Below are 21,413 nucleotides of genomic sequence, written 5' to 3' on the forward strand. Positions count from 1 at the left end.
AGTGCTGCTGATAAAATCTTCCCATTATTTACATGTAATTTACTCTATATTATACAGGTCTCTTCAGAAGCAAGGGAGACAAATCCCTAGCACCATAACATGGCAACCCATATTCTAGGCAACTCATAATGTTATATCTCATGCTCATTTTTAACATATGGATGGAATATTGAAAGGAAATTTTGCTCCCTGATGATTCCAAAGAAATGTTGCACCCAGGAACCTGGGACTAAGCCCACAGACCACAGATGGACTTACTTGTGGTTAAATATGTATACAACTGAGCTATTCTCAAGTCCCCCCCCCCCACCAGAGAAACCCTTGAAATAATTTTGAGATCTCCCCCTGGTTGAGAAACCCTGTATTAGGTCCAAAACACAGTGCAGAAATAACCCAGTTTGAGACTGCTTTAACTGACCTGGCTCAGTGCTAGGAAATCTTGGAAACTGTAGTTTGTTGTGGCACCAGAGCTCTCTGACAGCGAAGGCTAAATGTCTCACAAAACTAAACTAAAGGTTTTTGTGGGTTTTTTGGGCTATGTGGCCATGTTCTAGAAGAGTTTCTTCCTGACGTTTCGCCAGCATCTTCAGAGAATGCTTGCCTGGAAAAAGTTGTGTGTGTATACTGTGTGAGCCTGGGAATGCAGGAGTGATTTGCATGTGTATTGTTCTGTGCAGATGGCCAGCCTCAGGCTGGGAGGCTAATGCAAAAGAGGATTAGGGTCTGGTAGTTGGTGATCATTATCTGCTGGGAAAGCCACTGACTCTTGAGTGGTTTCCTATTTGCATTTGCTGAGCCCTCATTTTGCTATTCTTCAGGACTGGCAGCTAAATTTTGTTCACTTTAAGGGTTTCTTCTTTCTGGTTGAAATTATCCAGATGTTTGTGGATTTCAATGGCTTCCCTGTGCATCCTGACATGGGAGTGGTTGGCATGGTCCAGAATTTCAGTGTTTTCAAACAGCATTTTATGCCCAGGATGGTTTTTGGCATGTTCTGCTACTGCTGATTTTTCTGGATGGCCCAGTCTGCAATGTCTCTCATGTTCCTTGATTCTTGTTTGCACACTGCGTTTCAAATCAAGAATTTGTGGATATTAATCCTGGTGTCATATTACACTTTCTGTTTACAAGATCAGAAATGGCAAGTCTCAGCACTGACATGAAATCTTATATTCAAAAGCTTAAAAGAAAAAGTGTATTTTAGGGCATTAACTCACTAGAAGAGTATGTGATAAGCACTGAAAGTATGCAAAAATGCAAACATGGTTGTGTTACTTCACCAAGCTATCCAGGCTTGTATTGGTCACCGCAAGGAGACATTCACCTATCATTCTACTTCCTTAACTTCCCATTTAGTGATTCATCAGAAGTACGAAAGAGGACAGAAAATGTGGCTGCTGTAACAGCATTTTTGTACTTTCAGATGATCATCCAAATTGTGGTTGTTTGAAAACTAATGAATACTTTAATCATGTCTTATATGTTCCTGCTCCATTGTTCTGTTGTTAAAATCTGTTCAATTAGTATGCCCTCTGACTGTCACATCAAAACCAAAACATAACAATCTGTTCAACAGCTGCATTACAGAAACACCTTTATCTTTGTTATTGGGATACTTGTAGCAGGCAGGAAGTCAAAGCCGTGGCGGAAGAAATTATATAATAAACTTGTTTAGAAATTTAAGTTGCTAACAATACTGCTGCCTATCCAATATTTAATTATATAAAAGGGGAAACACTAATAGCTTTTCAATTAAATCGAATAATAATGTTAATTCATCCCAAAAAAACACCACTTTGGAAGTGGCGTCAGGAAACCTTGGGATTTTTGGGTTTGACCTGCATTTTCCCCTTTGAAATTGATCTGATAAGGATCAGGATCGATTTCAAATGGGAACTAGGGTCATTTACCTCAAATCCTGCTGCGTTTTTCTTTCCGTAGTGGGAATGAGGCCACTGCTTGCTAATGCAAAGGTTGGGATGGCAAGAAGTGAGGCAACCAGTGGGACATAACAAGTTATGCCTGCAGAAAAGTTCTATGAAGATTGTACTGATTTACCAGTACCTCTTCAAATATATTGTATAAAAACAGGAAAGGCAGCCAGGCAAGAAAACAAAGCAAAGCAAAGCACCAAGAGTTTAGAGAGAGGAGAAACTCCTGAGGAGAAAGTATGCAAACAGATCCTTGCAGCACCTTTGATACTAAGGTCCCAAACAGATCAGCAGTAAGCGCCAACTTGAGGGTGGTGTTGGGGCATGGGGTTTAGATGACCCATGCCCTGACACCTCCCCAAAGCCGGTGTCACACCGCATACCCGCCCAGACAGCAGGCAGCATTGCAGCATTCTGGCGGTGCAACATTTATACGGCACACATTGCAGGAGCACCGCAAAGCTGTGGTGGCAACTGAAAGGCCCCCCTTTGCTGGCTCAAAAAGAAGCGGCATTTTGCTATCTTTTTTGAGACGATAAATAGCCGAATTGTGGCCACAATGTGCGTTGCCTTTAGGGCTGTCTGTTTTGGCCCTAGCTGAAAGAAAGAAGTTGGCAGTATGAGCTTTCCTAGACTCAAGGTCCAAAACACACTGCAGAAACAATCCAGTTTGAGACTGTTTTAATTGCCCTGGATCAATGCTATGGAATTCTGGGAATGGTACTTTGTGAGACATTTAGCCTTCTCTCTCAGAGTTCTGGTGCCACAATAAACTACAATTGCCAGATTTCCCTAGCACTGAACCAGGGCAGTTAAAGCGGTCTCAAACTCGAATATTTCTGCCATATGTTTTAGACCTTACTTCCTCAAATGCATTTGGTGAAGTGGAAAGCCATGGATAGAACCTTACACGCCATTTTGAATTTGAACTGACACTCTCACCCATTAATGGAAGATGAAGGTCTGTCCCTGGCTTTCCACTCCTCCAAATGCCTCTGAGGAAGTAGACTAAAGTCTTGGAAAGCTCATGCTGCTAGCTTCTTTCTTTCAAAGATATAAGAGTTTATCTCACGCCATTTAAAGCAACTTACCCCATTCGCGTTTAATTTTGAAGCCAGATTTTATCACATGCGTCGGGGGCTGGATGAGTGCAACCCGGCTGCAGCCCAGGTCCCAGCCACATTTATCCGGCATCTTTTCAAAAACAGCAGACTCCCAACATGTGTGATAAAATCCAGCTTCAAAATGAAATGTGAATGGGGTAAATTGCTTTAAACAGCATACAATAAACTCCATAGCTGTTTTAGTCATGTAAAAAGATTTACATACACTTGTCACTCCACATTCGCTGGGATTAGGGGCACAGGACCCCCGTGAATGTGGAAAAACCACAAATAAAAAAACATTATGGAGTTTATCACACAGGGGACAATTGGATTTATAAACTGTAACTAACCCATGAAATTTCCCAATTGTGCTAAATCACATGATGTCATGTTCAAAGTGCTATTATCCCGTGATTAACCCATGATAAACCTGCAATTGCACTAACGATTTTCACAGTGTCAAGAAGAAACATGATTAAAGTGCCATTGTCTCGTAAATAACTAAGTAAGAAAGAGCAGCAAATCATTCACAGGATTTTCCTGTGACTGACTTTTTGCTGTTTGTTGCCTGGTTATTCATGGGATAATGGCTCTTGTGTTTATTTCATTTTAATCATGTTTTAATGTCAATTCATGGGTCAATTACTGTTTAAACTCCTAATTTCCTCCCCTTTGAGACTAGCTGAAAGAAATTGGCAGCATGAGTTTTGTAGACTTCAGTCTACTTCCTTAGATGCATTTGGTATGTGAGGATGTCAATTCAAATTACAAATCCTTTGGGTATGGAAATAAAGTAGTGCACAAAGACATAAGAACCTGGTCTTTGTGCATGGAGATAAAGTGGCAGATCCAGTCTGGCGATGGGGCTAGCCTGTGGTGAGGGGAATAGATGGATGTAGGACACCCCTATGAGGCGAGGTCAGAGAGTGTTGAAGTGTGTGTAGTGTGTCAGGAAACCATTCTCTTCCTTCAATCCATTGTAGTTTGTGGATGAATTCCATAGTTCTGCTGTTTCTCTTTCCAATCTGCCTTGGTAGTCTAGGAAAGCTCATGCTGTCAAGTCCTTTCTTTCAGTTCATCTCAAAGGGGCTCCAAGATCTCTCTGCATGACTTCTTTCTTTCAGTTTGTCTCAAAGGGGCTCCAAGAAGTCTCTCTTTGCTTACTGCTTTTAGAGGCTGACATACACTATGATCCCTTCTGCATGCCAGTTCTGAAGAGAAAGAGGAGCTTCCCCAAAAACAGGGCTGCTTCTGGTACCCAGAGCTGGGCGGGAAAAAGGGAGCACCTGTCGCCTGTGCTCTTTTGAAGGCAGCTGCCTCTTGTCCTCCTCCTCCTCCTCCTCCGAAGGGCCAGCTGCCCAGAAGGCCTCCTTGGCCCCTCCTTGCCAGGCCACCCAGGCTGCCCTTGCCCTTGCCCTTGCCCTGCCCAGGAAGAGTGCTGCTCCTCCTCAGGCGCCTGCTGGGCAGCGTTTAAAGGCAGGGCGCGGAGCCTTGGTCCAGGAACAGAGACAAGAGCAGACCTTTGGGGGCAAGCTCTCTCCTCCTGCTCCAGCTCCCCCAGCATCCTCAGACTCTGCCTCCAAGGCCTCCTGCCCTTCACACCTCCAGCTCTCCTCTCCCAGCAGCAGCAGCAACAGAAAAGGGGCGCTTTCTTGTGGGGAGGAGGGAGTTTCCCTCTCCTTCCCCGACAGAAAGGGGGAAAGCTTTGACCTCAGGCTCCAGGTGGGACCCTTCCTCAACGCCCCCCCCCCCGAAAAGGCACTGCCTCTCCCTCAGGGTCCTCCTTTGCCAGGACAGGGCCAAGCCCTCCCTTCTCTCCAGGAGGGAATAAGGGCTCTAGTCCTGCCCCCTTTTTGCAGTGCCTTGTCCTCCTGGTCACCCTGCTCTCCTCTCCATCTCTTCTCTTCCAGGTGAAGAAGGCCCTCCAGTCCTGACAGCACCATCTCCTTCTCTTCCCAGGTGCTGCCATGGCGCCTCTCCTCCTCTTCCTTGGTGGGTATGAAACTCCAGCCACGTCGACCATGGAGTGGGGACGAAGGGGTTTTTTTGGGGGGGGGGGGATCTTAGCCCTTTTGGAAAGGGAATAGGGGAGGCCTCGCAATGCTTCCTTTCCTTACCTTAACATTCCTGACGATTCCTCCTTTCCTCCTTTTTGGGTTGCAGGTGTCCTCTTTCTAGCCATTCCTGAGAGAATGTGCCAGACTCCAGGTAAGTGCTAAAACATCTCTCTTCTTTTTGCTTTTTAGCTGAAATCTTTTTTTTGGGGGGGAGGGGGTCTTCACTCCACCCAAGTTGAGTAAGATGTTTGCAGACAAGAGAATAGTTTTGAATAGACAAGAGAAAGAAGTTTGCAGGGTTTTCCAGCTGGCTTACTATTTCCACTGTAAAAGGGAATACAGATTTACTCCCCCCAAATCTCCAAGAAATTGGGTTTTTTAAAGTGTGTGTGTGTGTGTGTATTATTCCACAGTTCTGACTTTTGGAAGTCTTCTTAGTTGACCTTACTTTTGCACTTCCACATCTTTAAGAAAGGTGCTGTTTAGTTAGTCATTCTCCTCTCAGGTGTGTTCCTCTTGCTTTCTGTAAGCTTCATTTTTCTTCCTCTTCTTCTTCCTCTGAAAGTACCTTTTATTGGAAGGCTGAGTGGCCAAAGGAACCCTGGTGTGAGGAAATCTTGGGATTAGAGTTATAAAGCAAATTATTTTTCCTGTTGCTGCAGTGCTTGAAAAATGAAAGGAAAAAAAATCCTAGAGGAAGGGGTGAAGCCCTAATTGGGGGTGAATGGCTCTCAGAATGGAAAAATGAATATGCTCATTGTGTTTCAACACCTTCTGTCAGTTACTAAAGCTACAGCCATTCACTTAGTTACTGTTCCATCCCAATGTTCTCAGTGTTTGCATGCATGCTTAATATTGATTAAAATGTCTTTTATTGTCATTTTTGAGTAGCAGCTTGAATCCTTGCCATTTTTGACTACTTGCTGTTTTGCTTTTTGAAACTTCAGTGCAGAACTAAATTATTTTCTTTCCTATACTGTTGCTCAGGAGTTACCTTTAAGGCTGAAAATATTTTGTTTGTGGTTGTAAAGATGACTGTTTGTGGTATTATTTGTGGATGTCTTATTAGCTTACAGGTGTAAAACCGCTTAGAGACTGCTTAGGCAGTATGAAGCAGTATATAAATGAAGCTGCCATTGCTATTGCTACTTTTGAACCAAGGAATTTCTATTGTACAGTTAAACTAAACACCAGATTTATCAGAGTTAAGACTGCAATATCACTTCTGTCTGTTAGATTCTAGCATTGCTTTAGAGAAGTATGCATAAATAAGGTGCAATAGAATCCTCTGATGTTTTTATGGGAAAAGGTAAATACATTTGTTAAGTTGTATATACTGTAAAATAAACCTGAATATTTTGGGATACTGTTCAACAGTTAAGTGTCCCTTCATTGAATGAATTTTACGACACAATTCTGTCTCTAGAAAAAAATCTGGGAACCTGTCTTATGAAAATAGATGCCTGCTTTAATGTATTTGAATAACATCAAATGAATCTGCACAAAAGCTCTAAACTTTGTGAGATAGTGAGACGTAATCAAAAGCTTGAAATTTAATCATATGTGAACAATTTATTATTCTTAAGAAACAATGAATAAAGAACACAGGCATCCATTCTTCAGAACTTAATGCAAATATTATTGCAGTGAATGCCAAAAAAGGATGTGTTACATAATTGTGTCACAAAGAATTGGATTTCTGCAGTTTAGAGTAATAGGAGTACCCAGTAAACTGTAATCCCCCTTTCATTTGAAAAATAAAAGGAGGCAATCCACCAAAAGTGAAGCAACTGGACTATAGGGTCATGATTCCCATTAAAAGTTTAATACATTTCTCTGGCGGAAAATGGAGACAGAAAGAGCTGTATGCACTTCTAAACTCTATCAGCGCAGGAAAGAGAATATGGAACTCATTCCAAGATGGTAAGTGAGGACATCGGGGTTTTAAATGTAAAATATGTGAATTTCACCGTTGAGGATTGAAAATTCATCAGATGTGGGAGGAGTTGGCAAACACTTAAAGGCCCTAAATAACTGTCACAAAGGCTCCTTGTGCTGTGGGAATCCGGGGGGGAAACAGTAGTGTAAACTAGAGAGAGCTTTCTCTTTTTTTTATGAACAAATACAATGAATGCTAGCAAAGAGGTAATAACTTTGGGGGGGGGGCAAAAAAAATCAAACGTGTATACTTTATTTTTTTAGGATAGTTTTACTCCTTGGTTCCATCACCTTCCCCCATCCCTGAGATATTACCTCTCTGCTGGCTTTCATTGTATTTGTTCATGAAGAACCAATATGGTATAGTGGTTTGAGTATTGGACTAGGGCACTTGGAGACCAGGATTCAATTCCTTACTCAACTGTGGAAACCCATTGGATGAACTTAGACAAGTCACACTCTCTCAGCTTTAGAGGAAGGGGAGGATCCCCCCCCAAAAAACAACAAATTCACCCAAAAAAGGTAAAACCCATGATAGGTTCATTGTAGGGTCACCATAATTCAGAAATGAATTGAAGTCACACACAGGTGATATGATAGCCCTGTTTAAATATTTGAAAGGATGTCATATTGAAGAGGGAGCAAGCTTGTTTTCTACTGCTCCAGAGAACAGGACCCGGAACAATGGATGCAAGCTACAGGAAAAGAGATTCCACCTGAACATTAGGAGGAACTTCCTGACAGTAAGGGCTGTTCGACAATGGAATGCACTCCCTCGGAGGGTGATAGAGTCTCCTTCCTTGGAGGTCTTTAAACAGAGGCTGGATGGCCATCTGTCAGGGATGCTTTGATGGATTTCCTGCATGGCAGGGGGTTGGACTGGATGGCCCTAGTGGTCTCTTCCAACTCTATGATTCTAACCACAGCAAGCCTTTATGTAATACTAGTAACCTACAAAGTGTAGCTGGAAATTATGTGTCAAATCTATTACATTTACTACATAGGCCATGATTTCCTTGGATATTAAAATTAAAAATTACAGGCTTTTGTTCCAGTGTGTTATCCCATGTTATGCTCCTATTCTCTAGAGGCCATTATATTTATGTGACCATTTATGTAGTTTGCATTCTTATAACCTTTCACCTGGAAAATGTGTATAATATCACACTGTACATGAATAGACCTGTGTAATATTGTACTGTAAATTTATAGATAAATTTTGCAATTACAGTGCGTCCTCGCCTTACGCGGGGGATCCGTTCCGGATCCCTCCGCATAAGGCGAATTCTGCCTATGCTCGAACCCCATTGGAAACAATGGGGCTCGTGCGTGGGTGTGCGCGGGGCGCAACAGGCACGCGCGCCCATTCAATTGAATGGGACACGCCGCCCCTTCCGCCCTGCGCGCGTGCCGCGGCTTGAGCGCATATGCTCAAGGCCGCGTATGGCGCGGGCGCACTGTAGTTTCAGAGTAACTTCAAAACTTTATGGCGCTCCAGTCTTTAGGACTAGATTGTGGCTTTGGTGCGGCTTCCGGACTCTTAGGATGCATGCAACATTTAAACAGCATACCTCCAAAGTGACCCAAAGCAGCTTTATTTTGGCCTGTCTGTATGGGGCCACTGATACCTTAAGTTATTCCTTAATTCTATAACAGTTTGAAATACATAAAGAGGATTCTAAATTTCACCAACAAATACAGGTTTCCCTAGAATTATATCAGGAACATCGTTCATAGTTAACTACAGACATACCTCAGTTAATAAAGGCTCTGACAAAGAGCCTTATTGCTTATTGAGAAAAGAAAACTGAAATGGAGAAGAAGAGAGTAGCAATTTCTGTGTGCCACTCTGCATGACATTGTAGCACTTCTGTTCTCTTCCCGAGGGAGACAATAGTAAAAGTGTATCTTTGGTCACGCTGGGGAAATCAGTCAACAAAAGGCATGCTTTTACGTCCGTCTCCATCGAGAAAATAACACATGTGCTACAACAGCATGCAGATAGGCACAGAGAAAGCGGCTACTCTCCTGCTCTATTTCAGTTTTCTTTTTTCCTGCAGTAAGCCTCAAAGAAGCTCCTTTATAGAAAGTATTTTTATGTACACTCATTGCCACTCTTTTCTTCCTTGTCTATCAAAGTTTTTCATCACCTCAGTCATTGGTAAGATGATTACGCAGGGCTGGCTGAATGCTGGCTTGGGAGATTTGGTTGGGTAATGTGTCTACAGTAAACAATGGAATAAAGCTTAAGTTGGAAAAGAGCAGAATTTTATTCTTGGTGATTCTGTTGTGTGTGTTAGCCTACAACAGGCAAGGTAAATAGCAGCCCTCTCCAGAATCGCTTATTTAGCATACATGCTCAGCAAAACAAAAAGAAAAGGACAGAGCAAATAAGTGTGCCTCACCAGCTCCCCCCAGTATGTTTTTTTTTTTTAAATTATAAATGTCTCCGTTTTGGCCACTGAAGTAAAATTCATAGGAATAGTAGAGGCTGCTGAAAGAAAAGGTCACCCCTGAATGCACCCTTTAAGTGGTCTCTGGAAGGTTCAAAATGTTTTTATTTGCTTTTCTTTACTTCACATAGTTGTTTATTTTCACATATGCATATTGTTAGGGTTTTTTGGGGGGGAGAGGGAGAGCTGAAAATTGTCTTTTTTGTTGTGTAGGAACTGATCCCTATTCTTTCTATGTTACTTTGGCTTCTGATACCCAAATTTCCTGTTAAAGAAGTATGCTCTGGAAAACATACCCTTAATTAACTGATGCATACTTGTACATTTGCATTTTTAGGATGATTTTATCCCAGTGTTGATTAACACAACTCTTTTATATAAAATACAGCAATAAAAGCATCATTGCTGACTGTCCTTTGACCTCCAAAATGGTCCTTAAAATCAATCAATCAATCAATAATTATTTATAACATTTCTGTGTTGCCTTCTTTCGAGAATGGGACGCAAGGCAACTCACAGATAAAATTGTTTTTTAAGAATTACAATAAAAAATTTAAACCAAGTAAAAATCATCTAGCTAAAAGGAGTATAAAATGACATAAAACAAAAAAGTTTTAAAACATATCTAAAGTACACATCCCATATAAAAGCCTCCCTACACAATTATGTATTAAAAGCCTGCTTATATAAAATATACATTTGGCTGTGAGCAAAAGGACAGCAAGGAACAGGCCAGCCTAGCCCCCTGTGGAAGGACATTCCGGAGGATGGGAGCAGCCACTGAGAAGGCTCTCTCTCATGTCCTCACCAAGCAAGCCTGTGATGGTGGTGGGATCAAGAAAAATATTGATCCAAGAACGTTTTGAAAATGTTACACTCAGTATACCACCCTGAACACATTGAATTTCACCTGATTTCAGAAGCTGTGCAGTTCTGGCTAATACTTGGATGGGAGACCAGTAGATTCTCACTAGAGATCTTCAGATGCAGCGATAAGAAATAATCCTCCCTGCTGTCAGGGAGAGCTGCTGCCAGTCAGAATTTATCATTGCTGTGGTAGGTGGACCAGTGGTTTGGCTTATGTGATATTTGGCAGCATAATAACTTGAGCTTGGATATAGGAATCAAATATCTTTTGGTTTGACTATCCAGGAAGGTCATAGTACAATTTTCATACAGGTTGACTTTCTATTATTTGGAATTCCAAAATCTGAAATATTTAAAAACCACACACAACTTTTTTCCTTGGTGGATGAGATAGTGACTCCTTTGCGCAAAATTCATGCGCAAAATTATCTAAAATATTGCTATTGTAAAAATTGTTTTTAAAAATTGAAAAAATTACCTGCCCTGCTTCTACACATGCAAGAAATTCAGTCAGTGTGAAGTCGAAGGCTTTCAAGACAGACATACATAATTTTTTGTGGGGCTTCTTTTTGGGCCATGAGGCCATGTTCTAGAAGAGATTTTTTCCTGATGTTTCACCAGCAGCTGTGGCTGGCATCTTCAGAGAATGCTGGCATGGAAGAGAGTGGGGTATATATACTGTTGGTTGAGGGGAAGTGATTTGTATGCTAATCTGTGTATTGTTCTGTTGTTGAATGGCAAGGCCTCAGGGTGTCTCTCTAATTAATGATCCATTGTCTGCTCACCCTGCTCACCTCATTTTAAAGCACAAAATGGTTCCCATTTGCATGGGCTGGGTCTTGATTTTGGTGTTTTTCAGGACTGGTAGCCAAACTTTGTTCATTTTCTTCTTTCCTGTTGAAGTTATCTAGGTGTTGTAGATTTCAATGACTTTCCTGTGCATTTTGACCTGATAGTTGTTGGCATGGTCCAGAATTTCAGTGTTTTTGTACAGCATTTTATGCCCAGGATGATTTATAACGTGCTCTGCTACTGCTGATTTTGTGTGTGTGTGTGTGTGCAGTGTCTCTCATGTTCCTTGATTTGTGTTTGAACACTGCGTTTGGTGGTCTCTATGTAGACTTGTCCGCAGCTGCACAGTATGCAGTAAACTCCTGTGGCCGTGAGAGGGTCTCTCCTGTCCTTCGCTGAGTGCAACATTTGCTGGATTTTCTTGTTTGGTTTGAAGGCAATTTGGGGTTTGCGTTTCCTCACCACTTTCCCTATTCTGACTGTGACTGCTTTGATGTATGATAAAAAAAATACCTTCCCTTTGGGTGGTTGTCTTCACTGCCATGGGTTTTTCTGGGTCTGGCAGAGCTTCTGATGTCTGAGCTGGAGTAACCATTAGCCTGTAGAGTCCAGTCTAGGTGCTTCAAGTCATCTTCCTAGAGGTGGAGTTCCCAGATCCTTTTTGCCCAGTCTACCAGTGTTTTTATTGTGCTTCTTTTTTGTCCTCGGTGATGGTTGGAGGTCTTGTGTAGATATCTGTCTGTATGTGTAACTTTTCTGTATACTGTGTTGCCCAATCGTTGGTTCGGTTTGCAGATGAGCAGGACATCCAAGAATGGCAATGTTCCTTCCTTTTCTGTTTCCATCATGAATTAGATGTTTGGGTGGATGTTGTTCAGATGGTTCTAATACACGGTCAGATCTTTTTCTGCATGGCTCCAGATGGTGAAAATGTCGTCCACATATCGGAACCATGTTGTGGGCTTTTTTGGTGCTGTTTCCAGGGTTTGTATTTTGAAATGTTCCATGTAAAAGTTTGCTATCACGGGGCTCAGAGGGCTTCTCATTGCTACCCCATTTCTCTGCTCATAGAATCCATTGTCCCACTGGAAGTAGCTTGTGGTGAGGCAATGTTCAAACAGAGCTGTGATATCTTCTGGAAAAAAATATCAGATGAATGCCATGGTATCCATTATGGAGACATTCAGTCAGCGGATTGGAAATTGCATTGTCTTAATTTTCAGCAAATTGTGATTAGGAAACAACAGACCTGCTACACACTGCCCAATAAATATCTCTGTACCTCTAGGTTTATAACAACTGGTTGGCATTTTCTGAGCATTGATCAGAACTGAGCATGCAGCTTTAAGAACTAGGTGCACATATATAGTACCCTCAACTGCATCCTTCTGCACTCCCTCCGTGTATATGATACCACACTAGGCTAAAGTGATAACTTACTTGTTTCTTACAAGAAAAGATTCATGGAAATTATAGATGCTTTATTATTCTCTTTTCTTTTATAGGTTCACTGTTGAAGATTAATGCCATTCTACTCTTCTACAAGGACTTTGCCCAAATCTAGAAAATCTATTTAAAAAAAAGTGTTTTTATATAAACACAGTATCTAAAGTGGTGTGTTTCTGTGTTGCATAGAAGAATGTAAACTTCATAATGTTTCTTTTTTTTCTGTCCCTTATATTGTACTTGGTACAGATGGGCATTTTAGACGCCCTCGTCACGTGCTAGGGATTGGCTGAGGGCAGAGCGCCCACACAGCTCGCAACCTTTGCATGTGATGAGGGTGTAACAATGGCGGCGCCCTGTATACACGGGCACCGCCATTGTTACATAAGTGTCGTGCGGCGTCCGCACAGCGCCGCGTAGCATTTACGTAACAAGTGCACCATGGCACACTTGTTACACCGCCACCGTGGCTTCAGAAGAACCTGCTTTTTGCAGGTTCTTTTTCCGCCAGCGGGAAGCCTGTGGTTTGGTGGCTGAGGCTTCCCGCTGGCGGAAAAACAGGCGCCGGCAGGTCGCCTTTTTTGGGCAGTCTGTACCGCATCTTAGTTAAGATGTAGAAGAGTTCAAGAAAAAGATTATTTTCTTATCAATTTAATAATCCAGTATAGTAACTAATTGACTACTGATAATTTATCATAACATAACTAGATACTATAGGCATTTTAAAGCACAAAAAGGACCATACATGCAAGTAGAGTATACAAAGGTGAAAAGCATATTCAAATTCCAGTAGTTGCTTTTGATAATATAATTCCTATGGACTAAATCAACTTGTAAATCACAACTAGACTATGCCAGTTCAATCAATGAAACTTGTTAAACTAGAGATTATAGAAGTTCCTTTAATTCAAAGGGTCTGTGCCAGCTGAGACCAATAACTGGCTTTATCCCTAAGATCTGAATTTTCTGATTTGTCCTGTAAACTTAATACTGATTTTTCCATATTCTATCAGAAATTATTGCAAAATATCAGATTACTGAAAAATATGAAATGGTTCTATAATGGAAACATATTAACACTTACATAGGCTCATACATTTGAAGTTAGTTAATTAAAAGAATTAAAACTAAACCTTGGAAGAAGTGAGGGGAACTAAATGCAAGATAACTATAATACAATATATGAATTTATAATTCATAACCATGAATGCCTGTGTCATGATGTAACTAATGAGACATATCAAAAGCAATGAAAGAATTGAAAACGTGTCACACATTTTTGAAAAGACATTGCACTGGAAGTATAAGAAGTTTTTATTAAAGTAACCCACAAGAACATTAATACTGTATAGATAATCTGCACACTTGCAGACAAATACAATCCTGGGAGCTACGGAGTTGTTCCTTGTGTAGCTTTAACCAAAGAGATAACTGTGTTGTTCTGTTTCAGCATATGAAGGCATAAAAGAATGCAATAGCACTTTTGAGACATAATGGGGAAGAAGAAATTTCTAGCATGAACTGGTCTAAGTCCATGAAAACATATGCTAGAAATTTCTTCTTCCCAATTAGTCTCAAAGGAGCTACTGAATTCCTTGATGTTTTCTCATGCAGTTTGTTTCACTTGTGCAAAGGTATAATCATAGCATCTAAAGCTAACATAAATTCCAGAGAGTCAGTGGAAATTAACTGACCCACTGCATTTTCACTAGACTACAAACACATGACAAAAAAAAATGTTTTTGAAAAAAATACAGCCAAAGACCTGTCACAAACTTTGAGAATCCTGGCAGCAAATGGTGCCAAGAACCCATGTGCTTTTGAAGATTAAACGAATACAAAATTTCACTAATGCCCAGCTATGAGGTTAAAATGACAAATTAGCATCAAAAAGAACACCCTTTTTCTCATTGTGAGGACAGGCTAGTTTCAAAGAACAGTGCTGGGCATGTGTATGGCATTTCACTGTGAATATTCTGAATCATAAACTAGCCCTCACAACAATTCCTTGAAGTAGGCAAGTTTCCCTCAATAGCTTTAACATATGGTTATAAAAAAGGCAAACCATTTTATTTTATTTTTTATAGGAATGATGCAATACAATTGCTAAGACATACAGGAAAGCAAAAAATATATATGGCATTTCAGTGCAAATAAAGGGATTGTATTTTACTGTCAATACTCTGAGTGCTATGCATGATAGTACTGAGACCAAAAGTCCACTGGATGTACATTGCAGCTAACTTCAAATTAAAATATTTTAAATATTATTAATATTTAATTCTTCATACTCTATTGCAGATGACATGCTGATTTTTCTATGAGGCATCATTTTATATGCCATTTCTTTCTTTTTCTCTGCAGTCCTCAGTGCCATTACATGTTTTACAAGAGGACTTGATCTCAGAAAGGATAGAGCAGATGTCCTCTGCCCAGCAGGCTGTCCTATGTATCAGTTCCAAGTCTATGGAAATATCATATATGCCTCCGTTTCCAGCATCTGTGGAGCAGCTATTCACAGGTAAATTTCATTATCAATAATGCAAGGGAATTAGGGTGAATTCCCATTGTAGTATATTTCAGGCAGCAGTCTTTTAGAAATGGCACCACTCAAGATGGATTTTTTATAAGAAATGTAGGCACAGGTTGTGCGTCCCTCTAATCTGCCCCTATGATCCAGATAACAGTAAAAGGGAAGATTTCTGGCACATCCAACACCAGTAGGTACATTACACACATGTTTCAGGATTCATTACTGTTGGGAATCACATTTTTTATCAAGTATAGAATTCTCTTTTAATACTGGATTCCATTAATAAAACCTGATGGAGAGTTCTCAAAGTCTAAAAAGAAATTCTAGACTGCTTTTTTTCTATCCAAGCTATATCACTTCCCATATGTAAGAGATGGGACTTTTCTAGAACTAGTAATACTGTAGTGTGAATCATCCTGCTCATCTAGTCAGTTGCCACTGAAATGATAATTTCTAACTATTGAAGAGGTGGCTTTAAGTTGTAACTTAAACATTTGGCCTTTTGTGAAGTGATATCTTATCAGTCAATACTATTTCCTTCTTACAGGGGAAAGGTTGTTGGATTTCTTGAGCAGGATTTGCTCTGGAAACTGAAGTGCTTATTCAGATTTTGGTTTCTGTAAGGAATCTGGTCTTTTCACTATTCCTCAACTTTCAGATTACCGTATGGAAAAGAGAAAATGTGAAATAAAGTAGTTTGGTATCAAAAGAGGCCTAAGGCATGGGAACATCAGTGAAAGTTGCTTAGAAGCATCATTCTGGTTTGAATACAGTTGGACCAAGTAGTGACATCTGTTCTGTTTTATGTGTGGAAATGTTGACCAACATTTTCTATGAAGGGAAAGAAAACATCTCAGTTGAAGTTTTACATAACAGGGTCTTTCTAACCAAGTAAAAATGTTACATAGAACAACACTCCATGGAATAGCCCCCAATAGTGGATGGATGCCAGTAACAAAACATTCCTGGCTTAGAGTGTCTATTGGTATTCTTAAGAGATATATCAATACAATTTGCAATAGTTCAATAGAACAAAACACGTTTGTCAGGGAAAATCTCAGATTCTTAGTTCCTTCTAGAGCAACTCTGAGCCAGAGCACAGTACCAGGATTTGTTTTCATTGATTGGGTAGTGCTTTGGCACATGTATGATTTAGCACATTAGCAATAAAAGAAAATAAATCCCCTGCCCTGAAAAGCTTACAATTATTGGGATTTTTTTTCTAATTAAAAAAAACAAATAGTCAAATTTGCTTCACAAAGGCAAGGACATAGGATCTATATACATTTTCACACACCCTCCTTCTGAAACCAGTAGTTAGATGTAATCCTAGTAATTATGAACATCTCATTGGAGTTTATCAAACAGGAGGAATTTCTCTTAAATTCGAATGAAAAGAAAGTGGGGCCAGAACGCATTCACTTAAAGTTGCTAGTTTAGCGCAATTATGTGAATGCGTATTGCATTCGAACTGGCTTCCCATTGCCCAAAAATAGCATGCCAGTGCCTGAATTTGCATGTGGCAGTCTTTCACACAATAACGTGAAACCACATGATTGCGTTCGGACTGACTTCCCATTGCCCGAATTTGCATGTAGTGGGTTATCATGCAAAAACGTTAAACCCCATGATTGCGTTCAGATTGCCATTGGATTATACTTCCAATTTCCCTTGTCTGATAAACTCCATTGTTTCAGTCAGGTTGAGCTCAGAAGGAACCTCTTATTTTGACAGGGACAGAAACCTGATGTATACAGCACTGGTGCACAAATCAAGAAGCAACTTCCTCTCCTCTTAAAGTAGAACTATGCACACTGTTAAAGTAGAACTATGCACACTGTTAAAGTAGAACTATGCACCTAGTCAGTGGTTTGCCATGAAACCACTTCTTCACTATCACCAGCTCCATAACAAGTTGTTTTCAAAGTAGAAAATGGCCCTGAATTGGATGCATCCAATATTGCAGAAGCACAGAATGTTCCCCAGATTCCCTTCCTGCAGCCCCTACCCATGCCTCTCAGATTTCTTCTGAAAGCACCATCTTTCTGGAGCAGATTTTGAGTGCATATCAGTGGCTGCAGTGGGAGAGAGGGAATATTGGCTCCCCTCTGTTCTGCTGATAGAAGCTATTACCAGCAGGTAGTTAGCAAACTACCTGCTCCTACAGGAGCAGCAAAAACTAGTAAGCTGCCATGAGTCCCATATTGAGAGAGAAGCTGGATATAAATGTAATACATAAACAACCAGCTTTTGTTCTTGACCCAGGTACATTTTTGTGTGTACAAGAAAGAACCAAAAAACAAGAGATATGCAGCTTCCCTGAATGAATTCCTGTCCCACTTCCCTTTGTATGTTCCATTCTGTGTAAGCAGCCTTCTCTCTCATGCCTCATAGTCAACTTTCAGATAATATCCACAACATGATTGTGAGAATTCTTCTGCAGGTACCATGTGAGCAGCTCACATCTCTTTAGTCACTAGCACTTCTGCTTATTAAGGGTAAGAGATCCTAAGAACAAACTTGCTTCCATTCCCACTGGAAAGGCCTTGACTATCTTTTTTCAAGTTTTCTGGTAGTTCTTTTTCTCAGAGGAAAGTTCTGTCACCAGCCATTAGTCCACGGCCACCTCATATGTTGTTTGCTGTTGTTATGTGCCCTCAAGTCATTTCTGACTTACGCCACCTGAAGACAAACCTATTACAGAGGGTTTTTTTGGCACGATTTCTTTAGAAGATTGTTTTTGCCTTCCTCTGAGGCTGAGAGAGTGTACAAGATCAATCAATGGGTTTCCATGGCTGAACAGAGATTTAAACCTTGGTTTCCCAGAGTCCTAGTCCAGCACTCAAACCACTACATGACACTGGCTCTTCTCATGTTTGCTAATGTTCAAAGTTGCAATAAAACATAGCTTTATCTTGATAGGTTTCTTGGCTAATCTGACATGTTCATATGAGTACAGAGTTCCCTTCTCCATTATTATGCTGATTTGTTGATTTACAGGATCTTTCTCTTCCTGGCTTCTATAAAAGGCAACAGAAATCCAACTACTTGACCTAACTAAAGTAGATCCATTGAATTTATGGGATTTGTTCAAGTGCTTACTTGCCATTCAATAGTTAATTCAGTAATAAGTCTACCGTAATTTTGACTAGCAACTGGAATTTGGTCCTTGGGTTCCTCATTTCTTGAAGAATATTTACACACAAAGATACATGCAGTCTTGCTGTAGAAAAAAACAACTAACAATGCAAGTTTCACCACTGATGGTATCCTTATGTGGCCTGTAAAGCCACATACGGGACAACGCTTAAGCAGAGAGGAATCCATTTCTCTCTTAGTCCAATAGAGATAAATCATTTCTAACAATACACCTCACAGCAATAAATTCCAAATATTTCAAACTTTCCAAAAAGACTCAAATACTCACTACATCATCTTACATTCTTTCCTAGGAATGTATGATGTTGGGCATATCACCAACAGATTTGTGGTTTTGTTTCTCTTTAGAGCAACTGAGTTTAATTTGTTTCTTTATATTTTTATGGGTGCAGAAATATTTTACTTAATTTCTCTCCCCTTCAAGGTGAGTTGTTGTGTATTTTATATATGAAACATTTTAGTGTTCTCATACAGTACATCAGCAGAGGAGGATGGTGATATGACCATAGATCAATGGCACAGGCCATACAGGAATATTCAGGTTCTGTTCTTACTATTTCCAGTTAAAAGGATCCTAAGCAGTGGGGCTGGATAATAATGGTCACAGTGACCAGGATATTCTGGGACATACAGTCCAACACTAATTTTTTACAAGGTTTGTTCCCAGGCAGGGTAGATAGCCCAAGGTTAGATGGCTCAGCAGTGTAAAGCAGGTTATTATTATTCAATTTCATATATATATATATATATATATATCATATAAGTTTATTCAAATGAATGTCCTTAAGGTAAAAGGCAATGCAGATAATAAAGAGGTCGAGCAGCTGGGGCAAAAGGGGCAGCCAGAGGCTTCTCCCCGCCTCTTTGAAGCCTTGGCGGCCATGTTTGAATTGCCATAGCATGGCTTTGGTCCAATCTAGGGACATGTATCATCTGAGCACCATGTATTATTGTTGTTCAGATAATCTGACTGTAATCCCGCCTCGATCCGTCGGGAGAGGCGGGACAATATAAATAAAATGTATTATTATTATTATTATTATTATTATTTTCCCAGATCAGCCCGAAGCCAGAGCTTTTGGCTCATCTGTTTCGGGCCAAAACATAACTTTATTGTCTTAGCCCATATTACTGTTTGAAACTAATACATTAGACCCTCTGGCAAGTTGTAGAAGAAGTCAAGGTTCCTATATTGTATGTGTCCTTTTTTTTCTTCCACTGCTAATAGCATCTTTAAAGAGGGGACTGCATTTGGAAATAACATAGGGGAATGGGATAATGATTCTTGGCTTGGTGCTCCAACTACAAACATGGGGGACCATTTCTTTGTGGACTGATTTGAAACCTAACCACTTCAGTTCAGTGTATGTATGCCCATAATCGATCTGAAATTCTGAAATCTAAAGTTTCAACCTTGTCATTGCCTGCCCTTCCAAGACTACATTTCTATGTAAAAATGAAATACAAACATGGCTATAAAAATCTTTGTTATTTTTGTCAACATTGGACAAAATGTGTAGGATTACTATCCCCTTAGGAGGAGATTATTCCTGCCAACCTGCAGATAGATGTGGAGGTTTGAATGCCATGTACATTTGCTATCAAAACGATAGAAAATATAGGAGTGGCCTTCTAAGTAAGAAATGAACAAATATTTAGAAAGATAGATGCAATGATTCATGTACAATTGAACTAATAAACAATTTTGGAAGGTTTTTGTTCCTCATATCAATGTTGTTGGGGCAATTTGTGTACAAATGGCACATATCATTCCCTGGCCAGAAGACTGCAAAGTTTCAGAAGGATAGATGCAAAGGCTGGTGGGGGTGATACCTGAAAATTAGTTTAAGGTTGGCTTGTGATGGTTTTAAGGAAACTATGGGTGGATCTACACTGTAGAAATAATGTGGTTTGACACCACTTTAATTGCCCTGGTTGCATCCCACAGAATCCTTGGACTTGTAGTTTTGTGAGGCACCAGCACTCTTTGACAAAGTAGGCTAAAGACCTTGTAAAACTACAGATCCCATAGGATGGAGCGACAGCACTTAAAGTGGTGTCAAACTGCATTATTTTTACAGTGTAGATGCACCCTATGGGATCATTAAAAATCACAATAAAAAAATCATAAGAGTTTGAAGGAATTCAATGGGTCATCTTGTCCAATACCCTACCATTGCTAAAAGCTCTTTGAGAGGTGGGAATCCAGGCACTTTTCAAAAATCTCCAGTGAAGGAGAATCCATCATTTTCTGAGGTAGTTTGTTCATCTGTAGAACAGCTCTTACTGCCAGGAAGTGCTTCCTAATGTTTAGTCAGAATCTCCTTCCTTGTAATTTGAATCCATTGACTCAGGTTCTGTCCCCAAATTCATTTTATCTTCATTGTGACATCCCTTCATTTATTTAAAGATGGATATCATATCACTTTTCAGTCTTCTCTTTTCCAATGTACACATACCCATCTCCCTCAACCATTCCTCATATAATTTGATTTTAAGACCTTGATGGCTTTCCTATGGACTTATTCGATCTTGTCAGTGTTCTTAAAATGTCCTGAAGACTGGATGCAGTGTTCTAGGTGAGACCTTACCAAAGCAGAACAGAGTGGTACTATTATTTCCCTTGAGCCAGACACTACAGTTCTGTTGATGCAGCCTAGAATTGCATTGGACCTCCCCCCTGCTGCATCACATTATTGACTCATGCTAACCTTGTAGTATACGGAAAAAGCCAGTTCTTATACTGTTCTTAAGCTAGGTATTGTTATTTATATTTGTGCATCTAATTTTTCCTGCTTAAGTGCACTCCCTTCCTCATAAAGTATGCCCAAGGGTTAGAGGATGGACATGTCAGTTACTCATCCTTCGCTCCATTCTCCTGGATGTTTTCCATATTAAAGAGACTACTCTTGACACCAAGATGTCTACTATTCCAAAAGCCCAAATTTTACTAAAGCTTCATCAGAGTCCAGAGTCTGTTGTGTTCAAAGGCAGATGTACCTTACATGGGGAAGTATCCAAATCAGTCTGAAGAGGCTTACATCTTTGAACACTAGCTAAATCCAGTTCACATTCCAAATCCCTGTTGCCCCTTCCAGGGCTGACCCAAAGGATTTTGTTGAATGAGGTGA

General features: G+C 40.3%; 1 protein-coding gene across 1 annotated transcript in view; it reads left to right on the forward strand.

Moving 5' to 3' along the window:
• Positions 1 to 5,014: 5,014 nt before the first annotated feature.
• COCH (cochlin) overlaps positions 5,015 to 21,413 on the forward strand; it is a 38,864-nt gene continuing 22,465 nt past the window's right edge. The window contains exons 1-3 of the mRNA XM_042441621.1: positions 5,015 to 5,029; positions 5,201 to 5,245; positions 14,955 to 15,111. Coding sequence (XP_042297555.1) covers positions 5,230 to 5,245; positions 14,955 to 15,111 — 173 coding nt within the window. The 5' untranslated portion in view covers positions 5,015 to 5,029; positions 5,201 to 5,229. The remainder of the gene's footprint in view (positions 5,030 to 5,200; positions 5,246 to 14,954; positions 15,112 to 21,413) is intronic.

This window comes from Sceloporus undulatus, chromosome 1, assembly GCF_019175285.1.
Source record: "Sceloporus undulatus isolate JIND9_A2432 ecotype Alabama chromosome 1, SceUnd_v1.1, whole genome shotgun sequence".
In the NCBI taxonomy this organism is placed as follows: domain Eukaryota; kingdom Metazoa; phylum Chordata; class Lepidosauria; order Squamata; family Phrynosomatidae; genus Sceloporus; species Sceloporus undulatus.